General features: G+C 49.5%; 1 protein-coding gene across 3 annotated transcripts in view; it reads right to left on the minus strand.

Moving 5' to 3' along the window:
* Positions 1–17275, minus strand: part of SARNP (SAP domain containing ribonucleoprotein) — a 33827-nt gene that overhangs the window by 10288 nt on the left and 6264 nt on the right. For 2 of the 3 annotated variants that reach the window (XM_064498597.1, XM_064498596.1), the window contains exons 6-9: positions 15581–15654; positions 14869–14897; positions 14260–14285; positions 12852–12920 (exon numbers count right to left, since the gene is read on the minus strand). In XM_064498597.1, coding sequence (XP_064354667.1) covers positions 12852–12920; positions 14260–14285; positions 14869–14897; positions 15581–15654 — 198 coding nt within the window. The remainder of the gene's footprint in view (positions 1–12851; positions 12921–14259; positions 14286–14868; positions 14898–15580; positions 15655–17275) is intronic. The other variant, XM_064498598.1, reaches the window with a different exon arrangement.

Raw genomic sequence — 17275 nt, forward strand, 5'->3', positions numbered from 1 at the left:
GACTCCATTTAGATTAGATACACGTGACAGGAATATCCATTAAAAGTTCATATCACAAGTTCCTTATAAAAACCCTGTTAGGACCCTTGATTCTGCAGCCGTGCACAAATGATTTTTAAAAAGCAAAATTCATAGAAAATTACACCACATCTGCTCATCGAAGAACCTCCGTGGATTTCACAAACGTTAAACACGATCTTATCTCCATGGAAAAGAAATACCACACCCACAACGCCAGGAGCTCGACGGGGATGCAGGGAAACCTTTCGCTCATCGTCCCAGCGCAAGGCAGCGGCGGACCGCGAGCTCCGCGTCGGCGCACAGCAACGTCGGCGGCAGCCGGGTTTCACCGGGGCACCCGCCCCACTCCACTCCACGCCGCCACTCCAGCGAGCCCCAGGCTCACCGGCAAGTCTACGTCCCTGGAAGGCTTGCACACGCTCAGCTGTCTTCTCCAGAACTAGACTATTACAGAACTAGTCCAGAGCCACCTGAAGTCAGAGCAAAGCTCAATCTTCTGCTTTATTTCATCTATCAAGAAACTCACCGTGACTGCCTGGGACAAGCCTGACGCAACAAGGTACGAAGTCACCGGCCTTTGAAGATCTTAGCAATAGAACGAAACGGGAAAAAAGTACTAGTTGTTTAAAGTACTAAGCCTGATTCTGGTTATGCACTGGAGACACCGGATTTATTCATTCACACTAATGAAACTTAAGCGGCACAGGATCAATGACTCGCTGCTTTATGGTACCCACTAAGTCACTTTCGCAGCCACTTTTCCCAGTTTTATAAAAGTTAAGGGAACGAGCAATTGCGAGCTTCCTTCTAGCCCTTTCTTCCAACATACATCTTGGAAAACAGGTTGGGAAAGTGAAAAAATCAAACTGAAGTGTTTGATAGAGGGCAAAAGTCACAGCAGCCGGCAGTTCTGAGGTTTTTCTGTGTCAAGACACCACGGCTTTCACAGTTAAAAGTTTATGCTCACCCCAAACGGGATCAGCGGGGGAGGAAGACAAAAAAGTCGCAGACATGTGTTAAGAGTACACCTGCGACTCTCCCAGAGCTTCAATACCGAAGTTGAAAAGCATTCTTCGACTTAGACGTCAGAGATGAAGCAAACACGCGAGGAATGCCACATGGCAAAGCGGCAGAGACGCCTTTCAGGTGCACCACGGGGCAGAAAGCCTCGGAGGAGCTTTTTTTTTGCACCCACTGAAGAACAGCATCTTAAATATCATAAAACATTTATGCAGGCTCTTCCGTCCTAAAGTCCATTCACCCATGTGCAGAGAGGCTTTTACACAAGCCCACAGCAGTCTCCACCGAACCCAGAAGCACGTTTAAGAGAGCTACACCTGGCTCCAAAACGAGAGGCCAGAGTTAAAGCTATTTGGCACGGCGAAAGAGTTTTCCCTCGAAGAGTCCAGCTGTTATTAAAAAGGAGCAATCGGGCGATGACTAAACATGATTTGAATTGCACATTAGCCCCAGATTTAAAAAAATCCATTCTATTCAAACCCAACAAGCGCAAAAACGGCAACACACCACAGCAACGTTAACCCTTCCCCTGCAGGCCGGCCGCTCGCGGCCCCGCACGCCGCTCCTGGGCGAGGACACGGGGACGTGCCGCCAGCTTCGACGACCTAACGGGCCCTTCGAGAGGTGTCCTGTAGCGTTTAAGTGCTGTTGCTTTGCAAGCTAAATGGAGTCCCTTTAAAAGCAAAGGGAATTCCAACGGATCTGTAGCAGAAGCAAGCACGTGGGCGCACGTGTGCCCGCTGCAGCCAACGGCACGCTCTCCGGACACAGGACCGACTACGGGAGACTCATGCGGATGTGCTCTCCCAGGGATCCCAACGAACGCTGCCCAGTTCCGAGTCACAGCTGATTCTGTCTCCAGGTTTTGCTCACATACACGAGCCTGGGAAGCCAGGTGAGCGCTTGCCACTCCTGACCCCAAAGGTAAAAGACTCTTCGGTAATAAGCGGTCTCTCTTCAAACCTGTAATTCAAAGAGCTTCCTCCTGCTAGCCAGAAGCTCCCAACAGACCTGGGGTGCTGTACTGACCGCGTCCCACAGACCGACCACTGCACGGAAGTGCTAGTGCCAGTGAGCTGAGAGCAGAAGTAAGAGCTGTTAGTCCAAATACAACCAGGAAAAACCAAACTGACATGCACAGGGAACAAGTGGCAAGACAGAGGAGTGCCTTCGAGTGCTTTTTCACGGCCTAGAGTGATCAGCAAGGTACCACGGAAAAGAAATGACAGATGTTCTGAGTACCAAGCTAAAAATGGAAACACGCAGGCTGACAAACTTTATCTGTATACAGCCCAGCACCTCCGAGAGAATCAGCCTATCTGCTGTGGATGTCCATTGCTTCCATACATTAAAGTCGTCAGATTTCTTTCAACCAGAAGAGGTGAAAATGCAGTGGGTAAACACTGCAAAAAGTAACCAACATTTGGTCTTTTGTGGTCACTTAATTTGGTTTCTCCAGTGCCGCTAGAAGGTTGAGATTCTAGCAGAGCTCGAAGGGTAAAGTAGTGAAAGAGCTGCTGCTTTGCAAGTATTTGACTCAAACTGAACCCTGATAACTGTTAAATCTGCACATTTATTTCTCCAGAATTTCCGCTCGCGTGCCAGGAAGCCTTTGCTGGCCGGCTGTACTCCAAAAAGCAGAAAGAGCCTAGCTCACAGGGGCTCGTCCCGTCACCTGTCTCTGCCAGATCTTCCACACGGACGCTTCCCCCGTTTGCCCTGGAATTTTACATGCCCTTAAGTAACAACAGCTAGAGCATGGAAAAGATATATTAGCCAGTAAATTATCTGTGGAATTAAACTGTTTAATCTCAAACATTATTATAGATCAGCTTTTTAAAGAAGCTTCTTTGGGCCTGGGGGATGAGCCCAGCTCCCTAACGGTTCAGCCTACAAGACTGTCCACATTGCAAGCTCACAGTTAAACATCATGCAACATGAATTTGAGTATCCTGACCAGAACAGATGCATCGGACACCCAAAACGCTCCAGCAGGGTCTCTGCAGACAGTCCTGAATCCTCAGCAAACGCCACAGCGACCTACAAGATCCGGTGCAACATCATGGCAGAGCTCAGCTCTTGTTCCAGGCAGCACTACTGGGAGACGCGAGATAGCTCAGTTAATCTTCCACGAGCAAAGAGCTGCTTAGGTTATCTTAATTAAAAGGATTAGGTGGGAAGAAGGGATCCTCATAAGAATTCTGCAAGTTTAATTCATCAGAAGACATTCCTCACGGCTCGGCCTCTCACGTGCGAACCTGCACACTCCTCCTCGGTTTTACAGGGCTTTTTTGGTGGTTGTTGTTTTTACTTTTGTCCTCCGCAGTGGAGAGGGGTTAAGGAGAAACCTGACTTTGTTTCTCTCGTTAAAATTCGAGTGGATTCTCCGAGGCTGAGCCGAGCCGGGCCTGCCATTCTTCCCGGCCGCTCCTCCAAATTCCTGCAGCCAAATGGTTGCAGCGGGGCTGAATGGCACACATAATGACATCATTGAGGGGACCGCGAAGGGGGGCGCGGGCTGGGGAAGAGATGTATTTGTGTTACGGACAAAAGCGAAGTTCTGTTTCACAGCAGGGACCAATGAAGAACCAGATGACTGGACAGGGTGAGGTCAGAGAGTCCCCCCGCATTGTCTGCCCTCAGCGAGCCCTGCGCCACTCCCCACAGGTTTGCCGGGCACCAAATCCCTTTCAGGCGGCCCGCGATACAGCCAGGAGCAGGAGTCCTGCTGACCTCGCGCAGCTCCCTCGGCATTTATTTTTAAAACGACATCGCGTGGGTGTAAGCGTGCGGAGGGCTGGGGTGGAGGGGAAACACACGGAAAGGAGTAATTGTAAACACCAAATTACTCTGAGTCAGAGCCGGACGGGACAGCCCCGACGGGGCAGGGCACCAGCGAGTCTGAGTGATGCAGCTACGGGGCGTTTGTGCCACAACAGCCGGATTTTTTGGCCAGGACTGCGCGGGACGGTAACCGCCGCGCAGCCCTGGGAAGGGGTCAGCTACGCGGCCGTCGACCCCGACAGGCCGGGCGTCCCGCGGCCGAGGCGCATCGTTCCTGCCCTTCCCAAGGGCAGCTCCGTGCCAAGGTCACGTTTCTCTTGGAAACATCAAAGTTAAGGGTTTCTTTGGTTGTTATTTTTTGATCTCATCTAAACCTAGAGAAAATACATGATATCTAGCAAGCACTTAAAGACCCCGCAGTCATCAGCTGTGGAGTGACGCAGGATGCTCCTGCAGGCCCGACTGCAGAAGGTCCCGGTGCAGAGAGCGGACGAGGCAGCAGCGGGCAGATCCCACCAGCGCCTTGGAGGGCGGCGGCGAGCCGGGGCAGGCACGCGGGGACACCCCCCGCCACCCTTGTGCCGGACTCCCGGGCTCCGGCTCGCCAACGGCCAAGTGCCGAACGGGGCCCTTTGCACAGCGCTTCCACCAGCGCTTTCCTCGCGCAAGAAACCCTGCAAGACCCGGTCATGCACAGCCCACGTTCCTACGGCACCAAAAACAGTCACTTGGACGCTGTCCACAAAGGCACCGCTACTTTTGCCTAACGTGAAGCTGATTTGTGGGGAAAGTGCAACGTTTAGCAGGTTTAAGATAGCAGCTCACGCACGCTGTCCTTGCCTTGCAGAGCTTCTGGTAGAGTGCCAGGCCAGGAGGTGCAGAGTTAAGGATTCAGTAACACCCTGGCAGGGAGAGAACAAAACACGCAGCGAGCAGGGACCCAGGGAGCAACGGGAGAGCCTGGACGGGGCTCGCGAAAGGCTCCAGGGAGGAAGGGAAGAGCCCGACGGGTGCGGGCACAGCCAGCTGCTGCGTGACAGACAGGGAACCACGGCTAAGGCAACGGAGGAGACGCTAAGGAGCCCTCCGGCACGCGCAGGGCAGCTCTGCCAACCGCGGCACCGCACGGCACCGCACCGCGTGCCCGGGAGGCCGGCCGGCCGCGCGAGAAGCGGGGAAGCCCGCAGCAGGATTTACAAGACGACGCGGGTAGCTGAGGCAGCGGGAGAGAGGGAAGTTATTTTGGATATGCTGGAGAGGAAATGCCAGAGGGGAGGAAATAGCAGCAGCTGGGAGCACAGGTGACCGCGGGTCACGGCGCGAGCGCCACGGAAGCGACGCTTTGGAGGATCCGCTCTTCACGTTTCCAGCCCTCGGGCACAGGGGCTCGCGCGTTACAGGGCTGAACTTGAACCCTCTCGGCGCAGCGGGACTTTCGGGGAGCAGAAAGCAAGCGCCCGCATCTCCACCGAGCCCACAGAAGGGACCTCCGGGGTGCTATAAATCCATCTGCGTTCTTGTGTGGTTATGTGCCGGAAGGCACGCACTCAACCTGAAACTATACAACTATGCTTCCACCCGAGAAGTTTAACTTGTTGTTTACTACAACGCACCTAAGGCTTCGTGCAGCTTGACTGAGCTTTGTGTCTCATTAACTTCACTACTTCCTATCGGCGTGACTCATTCACAAAACAGGAGCAGAGTAAAACACTGAGAAGAGCAATGAGTATTATGCCACAAAAACAGCAGAGATTGTGGAGGCAGCAGCAAGCTTGAATTTATTTCAAGCTTTTAACACTGACATGGTTCAGAAAGGATGACAGCCGCTTAAGAGGTGTCTCAATCCAATACTAAAAAGTTCCAAATCCTCCTTTATTCTTCTCTCCGCACAGGAATTAAACTGTGCACAAACAGGCTTGCGGCAGCCCACGCTGACCTGTCAGCTGCTGCAATACCTCAGCCTCCACATCTACGAGCATTAAAGCACTTCTAGACGTTGCTACAGGCTGGCTAGAGAACAAAATAAAAGCAAATCCCAAGACAAGGAGCCCACCCCGAGAACAACCACGCTGCAGAACAGCTGACACCGTGGGCAGCTCATTCACTCGCGCGTTGGCCCGGCTTGAACCCGCGCGGTGAGGAAGCCCCAGAGCAACCAGGAGCCGAGAACCTGCTCTAAGGCCACGTTCTCTTCCCACTACGACGGGGGTCTCAGAAGCGCTGGGGCCTCTAACACCGATCACAGATAGATGTTATTGAAGAGCAAAAACCAACCTAAATTGTTTGTTAGAGCAGCTGACATCTTGACATCATTCCTCCAGAAAACACACCTCTAAGTATTTTCTCCACTTCACTGGAGCAGTTAAACATTTATTCCAGCCAAGAGGCCGCTTCTTTTCCCCACACACAGTGACCGCAGCCGTTCAGACCCATGGGCACACGCTGCCCAGTTCTTCCTTTAGGATTCCAGCAAGATCCTTCCTTCTAGCACCAAACCCAGGTATTTTTTTCCCCGCATACCAGTCTGCAGATATTGAAGGTTCACAAGGGAATAGGCTGGTTGGACAAAACTCCCTATTTGCCTTCTAGGAAACATGAGACCTTCGTTTCTTTGCACAATCCCATTATGTGCCAGCTGGATCACGAGGGATCAGGACTGGAAACCACAAATCCATCCCTCTTCCCAGAGGAGGCTGTTGCATCGCCCTAGTCTGAAGCGGCCAGCGACGACCGCGACCATGCTCCTCATGGGAAACTGTTGCTTTGTTTAAATTAAAAATGCAAAAGGAAAAACAGAGGTCTCTCGGACCTTTACATGCACGTTGCAACTTCAGATCTTATCAATTTCCCCACGGTTACAGCACTGTCAAGACTTGGGGTCATTTTCGAGCACGCTAGTAAGTTATCTGCAAGCTCTACCGAGTTTTTTCTTCCCGTGCCTACATCTCCAGCAGTTTCTCTCCTGCCCTGCGTTACGCAGCCAGGTCAGAGCCGGGGGCCATGGTTTAAGCACGCCATACAGCTCGCCTTTGACAGCCTTTGACAGCCTTTGTCCAGAGGCGCGCTGGTGCCGAGCTTTACGATAGAGCTGTTCTCAACAGCGAGCCCACAAGCAACACAAACCCCACTACCTTTCAGCTCCTGCGTCCACTTTCCTAACTGCGTCTTTGCCACAGAAAGCTAGCGGTCATCTAGATGAGGGCTACAATTAGGAAAACGATCATTCTGAGACCAGTATGCTGTCCAGGAAGGGGACGGGGGAGGGTTCGCTGGGTGCCGCAGTGCTAAAAATAAAAGACTATAAACCCACCAATTACGAAAGGAGAACATATAAACATCTCATACTCCCTGCCCTCCACAAGCCAGGCAGCCTGTGCCGTGGATGCAGCCTGAGCAGGCGATTAGGTGGAGAAGCTCCTTCCCCAGGCAGCCCGGGGGGGTAGGGGAGGCAGAGGCCTAGCTTACAGCACCCTTGTGCTAAAACGTCCATGACTGCCAGCACTATTCTTCACCTTGTCACTTCCCATTATCTTAAACCAACAGACCTGCATTCAGCAGCTCAAGTTAGAAAATAGTGACGTCGTCTCGCAGGGCTTGGGGGAAGGAGAGGCAGCAGAGGACGCGCAGACCAGGCTGATGGTTACCGCTGCACGCGTCCCACGCACGCTTGCGCAGAGCGCGCTGAACGGGGAGGTGAGCAGGGATCCTGTCCAACCCTTCCAGGAGGCAGCAGAGGAGAGTTCCCCAAGGATCAGTGCTCAGCTTCTCTAAGTCATTACAGTGGTCAGCTGGAAACTCTCCAGCATTTACCTGCAAAGTCACCGAGGCTCAGGTGCCCCCAAAATGCTCTCTCCCCGCTCAAGGCTGAGATTCACCCTTTGGTATATAAACTGTTACCTATTTGCAGTCAGACCTTTTGGTGAAAGCTAACGCAGAAAGGTACTAAACACCTCGGCCTTCTCAGAGTCATCTGCTGACAGGCCTTCCCGAGGTACCGGACTAATGGTTTTCTGGGTATTCTCCTCACTGCTAACGTACCTACAAAAATCACATCTCGTCAGCGCTGACATTCCTTGCTAGTTGCATTATTTTGTACCTGGATCTTTCCATCTTGTTTCTACACATTCATGCAATTCTCTTAACTGCGTTCTTACATTCTGACCTAGTTTCTACTTCCAGATTACAAGGGTGTTTTAGAGGGCTTTGCTTTTATTTTACTTTTTAAACCATGACTATTTTTACTTTCCCTGCCTATAAATCCAGCTGCCTTAGTTACGACTAGTCTAACACAGAAGGAGACAGAAAATCCTTTAAAAAAAATTACCCAAAGCAGCTTTGTTAAATACCTAAAAATATTAAGATTTAAAAACTCCAAGTCCTGAACGTGGCACCGGGACTATCCGCAGAAACGGCAGAGCGCTCGCATTTGCGACGCGGCCTACCCCAGCGTATCGGTTCCTCTGCATCTAGCACGCTACGCTGCCCGCTCTGCGTGTCACGGCAACGCTCTTCCGAAGTAGGAAACCTTCTTTCGTACGGCTCATTTTTAGGAGCCGCCAAACGCCACATTTTCACAAAGCAGAACTTAAGCAACAGTCCTGAAGAGGAAGGATGTGTGCACAGCACACGGCGAAGCACTCAACGTCTCAGGACAAATACAGTCCCCCCGTACCACCGTGGATGTACGGCATGCCAAAGACATTTCCCGGGACCGCCTTCTGCACATATTTTAATTACAATACACTACCAAAGGCAAAATAGAAGAGGGAAAGAGAAATTAAGATGGAGAACAGAGAAAAAAGAAGGAGCTGGGTTATAACCTGGAAGGAGATGGCTCTCCTCCACTCTGTGCCACCATGGAGCCTGGGCAGACTAGAAAGGATAGCAAAAGAGAGACACGAAGCTGATACGGCAGCTGCAAAAAGCTAAGTTTAAAAGCAAATTTTCAGAAGTATGTGCCGTTTCAAACGAGGCAGGAGCTGTGTCTTGAAAGGGACAGCAAAGTGCATTTCTCGAGTACAAACTGACCACATGAGCCAATTACAGTTCCCAAAAATGCAGGCATGTGCCACCACATATTACATATCCGTCCCTGGTGTTAGCTAGAAGAATCCTCTTCCACGAATCCTTTTTCCTTTCCTCTCTGCCAACATCAGCACTTTCCCCCCACCACCACCCTTTGCTTCCTTGGTGGTTAATAGTTTCCCATCCGGGGTTGGCAGGGGGTGTTTGGAAAGATTGCAGGCAGAAAAATCATCCAGAAAAAGGATTCCTCCTCAGCACGTTATTATAAGCTTGCTGGAAGCCAAACAATTAAGCCAACTGTTTTCTCTCTCATTTAGATATTTTGTACACACACAAACTTTCTGCTGGTCTACTGACCCCTGCTCTCCTCCAACACCACACAGCCGCCACGAACAGTCAGCCCGCCAGCTCCCTCCAGCTAGTCTCAGGCAACGAGTGCAGTAATTCTCATCTGCCACATGTAAAACAAATTCCCATTACAGAGAATTAAATTAGCATTAGAGTCATGACTGATGGCCATACTAGAACATTAACTCTTCCTAGCCACGGAAGGTAGCACGTTTTGATGGAGTGGAGGCTTGAGCGATTCCCGTGCTATTACTGCTGCTCCAAAAAGCCAAGCTCGCGCTCCTACGGGGCTCTCCACGTCTTGCGGATATGATACTCCAGCTGCAAAATGAAAGACTTGCAACTGGGCAAAAAAAAAGCTCTGCGAGATTATTCAAGGTGACACGCAGCTCAGGAGTCACACATCCCCCTCGGCCTCGCTCCAGCCCTGAACAAGCACAAAGTCTCCCCGGCACCCGGGCCTTCTCCGAGCAGCCCACCTGGACGTCGCCGGCCCAGCGTTCGGACAACCGCCCCATCGCGAGGGCAGGGGACGGGGACGGGGCACTACACGCACATGCCGCCCCTTCGGGGAGATCTGCAGCCGAGAGCCCTTTGTTTCGCCCCAGCTCAGGGGAAACGCGCGGGGGGAGAGCAGAGCTCGGGCCGGGACTCCTGACTCGCGTGACCTTGGAGCACAGCCCCTTCACCTCCCTGCTCCCAACCTCTGCACGGCCCAGGGTTAATCAGCTAATTGTTTGTAAGGCAGTTTGAGACCTCCACTTTAAAGAGGAGATATAAAAGCCAATTATTTTAGTCATCTGTTCAGATTGGGAAAGGTATTTGATAATGCAATACAAAGGTGGCAAAGAGAGCTTTTATGTTATCCCAAGGGTTCTTGCTGTCCATTTGGTGCCAACACACTCTCAGCAGGAGACTTACAAGGCTATTTTATATATAAAGAGCAAACCATCCCCTTGGAGAAATGCTTCTGAATCACAGCCACGATGCAGGCAGCTCCCTCCGCAGCATCCAATCCTGCATATAAAACATGCAGCTAAACACCCTCCCCTGGGGAGCAGCGAGTTGGAGTGTCACCGGGAGCAGCTGCTATGGAGAGGGAGCATTTACAAGTGTGGGGGGTTAAGTACAACTAACAGGAGTCAAGGGATGGTAGCTCTAGGTCAGAGAGCGTGCGCTTTAACAGGAGGCCTCGGAGGGGAGAGTTAGTGCTACGGGGAGATAAACGCTTGCTTGATTTATTTTAAAAATTAATTTGATGGCCCCGTGCTGCCTTGAGACAAATGAGCACCTGCCTCTTCTGTTCCAGCACGGCCAACCTTTCTGCTCTGCTCCGCTCTCCTCCGCGCACCCGGGCCCTCGCTTCCCCTTTGGGCAGGGAGGAAGAGGATTTTAAACTTGAAAGATTTCTACCCCAGAGGGCTAACAGAGGGGGAAGGGGGGTTCAAAGCTACAGATGAGTTCACAGCCACTAACGCAGCTCTGTATTTGCTCCCTGCTCACAGCAGGTCTGAAATCCCCCTTAGCTACGATTCTCCCCCCCTGCATCCCTACCCCTCCCCAAACCAATTTGAATAGGAAATGAAGTGTGGCTCCGTGGAGACAATGGTTTATTGTAAAGTTTTTGCTGCGACGCACAGTATAAAAACCTGCCAAGACACATGTAAACATTCGCAACTGCCAGGCTCCTCCGTAATGAAAAGCTATAAAGAACACCCAGGTGGGAAGCACAATACTACCAGCTAATTAAAGTAACCAATAATATTCCTCCCAGGAATGCAAGAGTGTGTTCCGCTCAGTGGGAGAAGCCACTTCTAAGCCCATGAACTCGGCTTCCTGGTGAAGCAAACAAAAAAAGAAAAAAAAAGAAAAAGAGGCAGCGCTGCTAGGGCCAGCGCTGCCACTGGACCCCGCTCTGCCGAAAGCGCAAGGCCAGAGTTTGTAGGTTAACACAAAAAGCTGCGTGTCAGGCAATCTGGAGGCTAGAGCCAGCACTGCCGCGTACTCATGACCTTGGGCAAGTCATTTTCCCCACTGGTAGGTCTCCATCTGTACAACAGGGAGCAGTTCATTAGTATACAGCGAGCTGCACTCGTTTGTGAGCTGCTTGGGGAGATCAGACCTTGTACTTCTGCGGCTTCAGATTTTTGCCATATGCAGGGGCCACAACGAATGATTCTGGGAACCCTGCTCCTTCCAGAAGGCCCGGTCTTATTAAGCTGCGGCCACACAATCCTACCCAGAGAAGGCCGAGGCCATAAACATTGACAAGGCATATATTCCTCCTGAAAAATGGGAGCTCCTAGTGACAGGGTTAATGATGTTTGAGCAGCCTCTCACCCTGAGCTCCACATATCCCAGCTTTAATGCACTGGCCTCCTTCCCCCACCCCCAAAGGGACAGGAGAGGGAAGGGGGGGAACAGCGACCTCCAATGCCAGATATTTTCTACATCAGTGAATTCCCAGGGCCAGTAGAATAAAGCAGAACACTCAAACATGGAGAAACAGGCAGCAAAAAAGGTCAAATCCATCCCCCCGAGGAGGAAAGGGGCTTATTTCACAGGGATGGAGGGAAGACAAACCTCCCTTAGCTCTTACCCTTTTTCAGATGGAGAGGAGAGGTCTCCATGCCAACATTATCCAGCTGTTATAACTGGACAATTCCTTTTCACTCCCCACTCTTTCCGAACAGTGCTGCAGCATGAGACTTGTTAAAGCCCAGCGGAGGAAAAGGCTATTTTTGTGTACAGGATGTTGTATTAATTTCAGAGTATATATTTATCCTTTCTTCTCTGGGGGATCTGCTTTCCCCAAACACACTAAATTCATCTTCTCCCCAGTTTGCTACAGAACACGTTTAAGCAGGGGACTGTAACGCTGGCAAGCGCACTGCTCTGCTCCCCTGCGCACTTTCCCCTCCAAGCGCTTGCTGTTGCCTTCCCAGCACAGTCAGCGCCCCTCAGCTAAGAGCAGCCTAAGAGCTCTTCCCAGCTGGGGACAGCGCGCGGCTTCCTCCGCCCTACCAGACCCCAGCGAGCCAACCCAACGCACGGAAGGTGGGAACTAAATCAATGGCTACATACGAGGACCAGAAGAGGGGGAACACCCAGAAGCTTGTGTGTTTTTCACCCACGGGTAAAAAAAGTAGCTTTAAGACAAAATACATCCCCCTACAAAGCTCATCTCATTTGTACTTCAAAGAGTTATTTCCTATCGGGGAGCTCCGGACTCCTCGTCTTCAGAGAGCTCATTACCTTGGTCTTTACTGACTTGGCTTCTACCGCAATCAGAAATGTGCACTTACACTGCACAAGTCAAATGCCTGAAAACAGACCAATTATACAGCCCACTAAATGGTCTCTCTTCACATGTTAAAATTCAGATGAACAGTCTTAAGATTCAACACCTCTATTTATCAGTCATAACTTTCTCAAAACCATAGAAAAGTCACACACACAAAACAAACAGGAGGAAGGATGAAGGAAACAATGCTGACGAGACTCCCCTGGGGTCTGGAGCCCACGCCACTGCATTAATAAGATGTAAAATCTCAAGCAGCAAGAAGGTTTTGAACGGTCACTGTATGCTATGAGCTGGAGCACTGGGCTAATCTGGAGGTGCAAAGAGTATCCTGGAGGCCAATGCACCTTACCTTCTTGGAGAGCGAAGAGACATTCAACCCAAATCTTTGAGCCCTTTCCTTTAATTTATCCATGTTTACCTATAAAGACATAGGAAACAATTTATTTTCTTTTTAAATCATCATCACTCAAATTGCAGTGATAGGGAGAACGCCGCTTCCTGGAAAAGTCTCCCAGAACACAGACCTGTGCCCTCTGATCAGCTTGTGGAAAACCTGTCCCAGTGACACTCCTTTCAGCACTGCGCTCCACTAACGCTCAGCGGCAACAACTCCTGTTAGTACTGAAGCTACGAAGCAGGAGCCAGTATCCCAAATGAAACAGCCAAAGGCTGCTGGAGTGCTCCTTGGCTTCATCAAAACAAGCCTGGGATAAATATGACAGGTCACATTCTCCATCTTGAAGGAGCACCAGGTTCAGCCTGTTACCCTAAGTCAGCTGCACCTGGTACTTTTCCTGTAGCAGTCTGTTCTGGTCAACACAAACAAAAAAACTAACAGCTTCTCAGGCAAACCTGCCAAAACTCCTAATAATTAGCACTTCTATCTGGCTGCCATAGGCTTAAGAAACCACTGTTGCACCCTCACTCTTCCCAAACTACTATGTCACATCTAGTCAGGCCCTCTGATCAAGCAGTTTTCCAACTTATCACCCACCCTAACTGAAATTTCTCCTAGGGAAGCATTAGCCACCGTTATGGCACTTATCCCTAATGAAACAGCTGAACAGACTTGCAGGGGCAGATCTTCTGCAGTATGCAGTTCCACAGAGGAAAACTTGGTGCTATCTTGCTTCTCAGGTGTTCGTGCAAAATCTTTAAGCCCTTGGCACAAAAGAAACCTAAAACCTTCCCTAGTGACAGATCTTGCCTTGGATTAACTTTGTTACATCTTCCACTCATCCTTCTTTACAATCAAGCATACAAGTACTAAGCCAGTTGCTCAGCGTGCTCACAGCTCTCAGCCCTGCATGCTTTGATGCTTCCTATTTAGACTTGGAAATCAGACAGGCAAGGCAGCATTGGCCATTAGAAGCAGAGAATAATTTACTACAGGTCATTCATAATTTCCATTCCTGAAGCATAATTGAAGCAATTCAAACAAAGGCAGAGAATGAAAAACAGGCACATGAAACAAAAATCAAATACCCATCTTTGTTCCTTTCAGCATTTCATTCTAAAAATCAGCTTATCTGAGAAAATGGCAAGTCACAAGAGGCAGCCAAATACTATAAAGGGATGGAACCTATCAAATTCAGTACAAGCGTAACATCAAGGTGGGCTACTTCATTAAACTCTCATCCCACATGTGTCTTCCCCAGACCATTTTGATAGTTACAGTTTACCCAAGCAGGTAGAAAATTACAGTTTGTGTTAAAGGCTTGACCAGCAATAGTTTATGAGCAAGAAGCATGTCTTACCGTAGGTTTGCTGTCTGCAGAGAGGCCTGAAACAAGGAGGTGAGGGGGGAAAAAAAAGTTAGAAAACAAACATCAGGAGCAGAATCTCATCTGAAAAGAGGTACAGCCAAGGCACAGCACTGCTAGAACAAGGCATACACCTGTCTGCGCAAGGACTAGCAAAGAATTGCCGTCCCATTTTTCCCAGCTTTTACCTCTACTCACTACAGAACCTGCCTCCAAACTTTTTCCACCTCCTAGTCAGCTTCTCCACCTGTAAAACTGCTGCCATCCTCACCTTGCTAAGCGAGTTTTGACAGTTAAACCTGGCATTTTTAAAGAAGCTGAAGAATGTTTGGTGTTCAGTGTTCAGAGGTACTATACCAAAATCTGGCTAGTATCTTTTGTGTTTAGAAGTAGGAGATGCTGGTGAAAGTGTCTAAAGCAGCAGGGGAAATGATACTTGTCCTTTTCATCCTGGATCCTACAATCTCCCACTCAGAGCTTCTGGGCACAGTTGGGAAAAGGGACAGAAGTTAAAAGTAATCCCACCAGCAACCTTTTTTGCAGGAATAATTAAATATTTGCAGAAAGGTCACTCCATGAATTGGATCTGCTTCACCTCCTCACCTTTAGTCGAAACTGTGGCCATACCAAACCTGTAGAAAGTAAACAAAGCTTTGTCAGACACTCAGGCAAATATAAGGTAGGAAAGTATCTGATATGCCTAGTCCTAAAGTTGGTAAAATGTGACCTTTTCCTTCAAACACTTTTCATAAGTGCACTTGACTCAAACTTTCAGGCAAGATTAATTGGAATCTGCTATTACCGACTAATTTAACTACAGCAGCAACTCTCACATTTACTCTGCAAACAGCAATTCCCCACTTCATAAAAGCAACCTTAAAGTCCAGAAAAACTAGCTGATTTACAATTAACACACAACTAACCACTTTTCCCTTTCATTATTCTGTCTTTCCAGAATACTTTACCAGTATTTTATTCCTAACAACCAGTAACGCGTGCATTAGCTCTTGCACTCCACAACTGCACACAGCCAGCTTCCATAAGCAGGCCTCCTGCCTCATGAGGAGCACCACCTCACCACTGGCCTTGAGAGCTTGCAGATGGCTGCTGCACATTAGCTGTTGTCCGCAGTTTGTCCGGGCTGGAGGCAACTGCCACCTCACTTTTTACACACCCCAGTGCTGCTGTCCCAGCCCACCTCCAGATCACAGCAAATAGCCATGTTTGCAGCCCACCAACACAATCTGCCACCAACAAAAGCGTCCCGAGAGGTCTCCAAAGCAAGAAAAGCAGAAAAGGCTACAAACAGACTCACCGAGCTGCACGTGCCGCCTTCTTGCTCTCCAGGCTCACAGGTACGTTGAAGCGTTCAGCCCTCTTCTGCATTCTCTGGAGCGGGGAGAGGAAAAGAACCAAGTGAAGAAGAGCAAAGATCTGAAGTGTATGGAAAAAGGTACTGCGGAAGGAAAGAGGCATGCAAACACACCATGGGATGGGCTCACGCTCCAATGTGCCCTGCTAGATCAAGTGCACAGTCTGGGAAGCAGAAACCACACTTCCCCCTGCACCAGCAGGTAAAGATGCTGCAAGCACCTATCAGCTTCCACCAGCCCTCAGGAAGCCACCCCATAACCTCTGGGATGCATGCTTGAGAAAGAAATTGTCTTATGGTTCTTATATGGGCCTAATAAAATATATATGTAGTCAGAAAAAAGCTACAGCCAGTTGCAACAGTGGACAGCTTTTCTTCCTGGGCTCTATTTGCACTGACCTGAAAGGAAAAGGTATTTTATGACGGTGTTAGTCAGTGAGCATCGCTAGGAAAGGAGACGTGCCAAAGGAGAACGGCACTAGGGAGCTGACAGAGACAGATGACTATTTTAAGATGATACAAGGCTGCGACTAGGCTCACGGCCGGCGTGCCAAGCGCGCAGGCTAGAGCGCTGCACACCTCGCCCAGGGAAGCCCTTGTGCCAAAGGCAAAGGAGCAGCGCTCCTGGCATGGACTACAAAGGCAGTGGCTGCGACTTCCCTCCTCGAGGCAGGAAGCAAGCGGTCGGCGCAACCAGCTTCAGCTGATTTACAGAAAGAGAGGCAAACAAGATTCCTTTTTTTTCCCCCCTAAGCACAAGGCCAAAGAAATATGCTAGAAAAGGAGATGGGGGGTTGTTTGTTTTCAGGGAACTTATTTATTTGGCACAAGCCTTTTCACAAGAGACCGACACTATTCATGCAGTTGGCTCAGCCTTGCGAGTAGAGTCTGTCATTAGCAGTACAATTCAAGACGAAATTCATCTACATAGAAAGGACTCGGCCTGTTGCCCTTGCTGCAGGCAAGGCTTCCGGTGGACTGAAGCAAACTGCCCAAGACGCAGAAAAGCCTGGAAACACTGGAAGTGCAAGGGTTTGCACCTACAAGTATTAAATCCCCTTAAAAGCTTAAGGGAAATATTTAACATTTTATGGTTACACAACAGCACAAAAATGTGTTTGGTGTTTTAAAGGTTAGAGAAACAGATATTAGTTTAATGGAAACATTTACTTTAGCCAAAAACACAGTGAGGAGTGTAATAAATATTTGCATCAAAACATAAATGTTTAGAAGAGATAGATCAGGAACTACAGTTCACTTCTGACGGTGTCGAGACTAAAGAACTTCTAATTCAACTGAGAAGATACATATTGAAGACTGAGAAAGATGTGTATAATTCAGGTCAAGCCATATTTCCTTTTTCTTTCTCCAACACTTTGAAGAGTAAGAACACTCAAAAGAAATACCCAAACAGGCAGCTTTTGAAAGGACTCTCAACTACAGAAAGGCCATACTAGCTCAGAATAAAGGCTTCCTCCACCTTAGCATCCTGTCTGACAGTGACCATAAGTAGATGTTAGAACAGCGTTAAGATCAAAGCAAATAGGTGGTCTGCCCCCTGTATGCCTTCCCAGCCCCACGTAATCCACAGCTAACGACATCCTGAATTATAAGCTGTACTCACATTTGCCTTCATTT

The sequence above is a fragment of the Dromaius novaehollandiae genome, chromosome 28, assembly GCF_036370855.1.
Source record: "Dromaius novaehollandiae isolate bDroNov1 chromosome 28, bDroNov1.hap1, whole genome shotgun sequence".
NCBI classification, from domain to species: Eukaryota; Metazoa; Chordata; class Aves; order Casuariiformes; family Dromaiidae; genus Dromaius; species Dromaius novaehollandiae.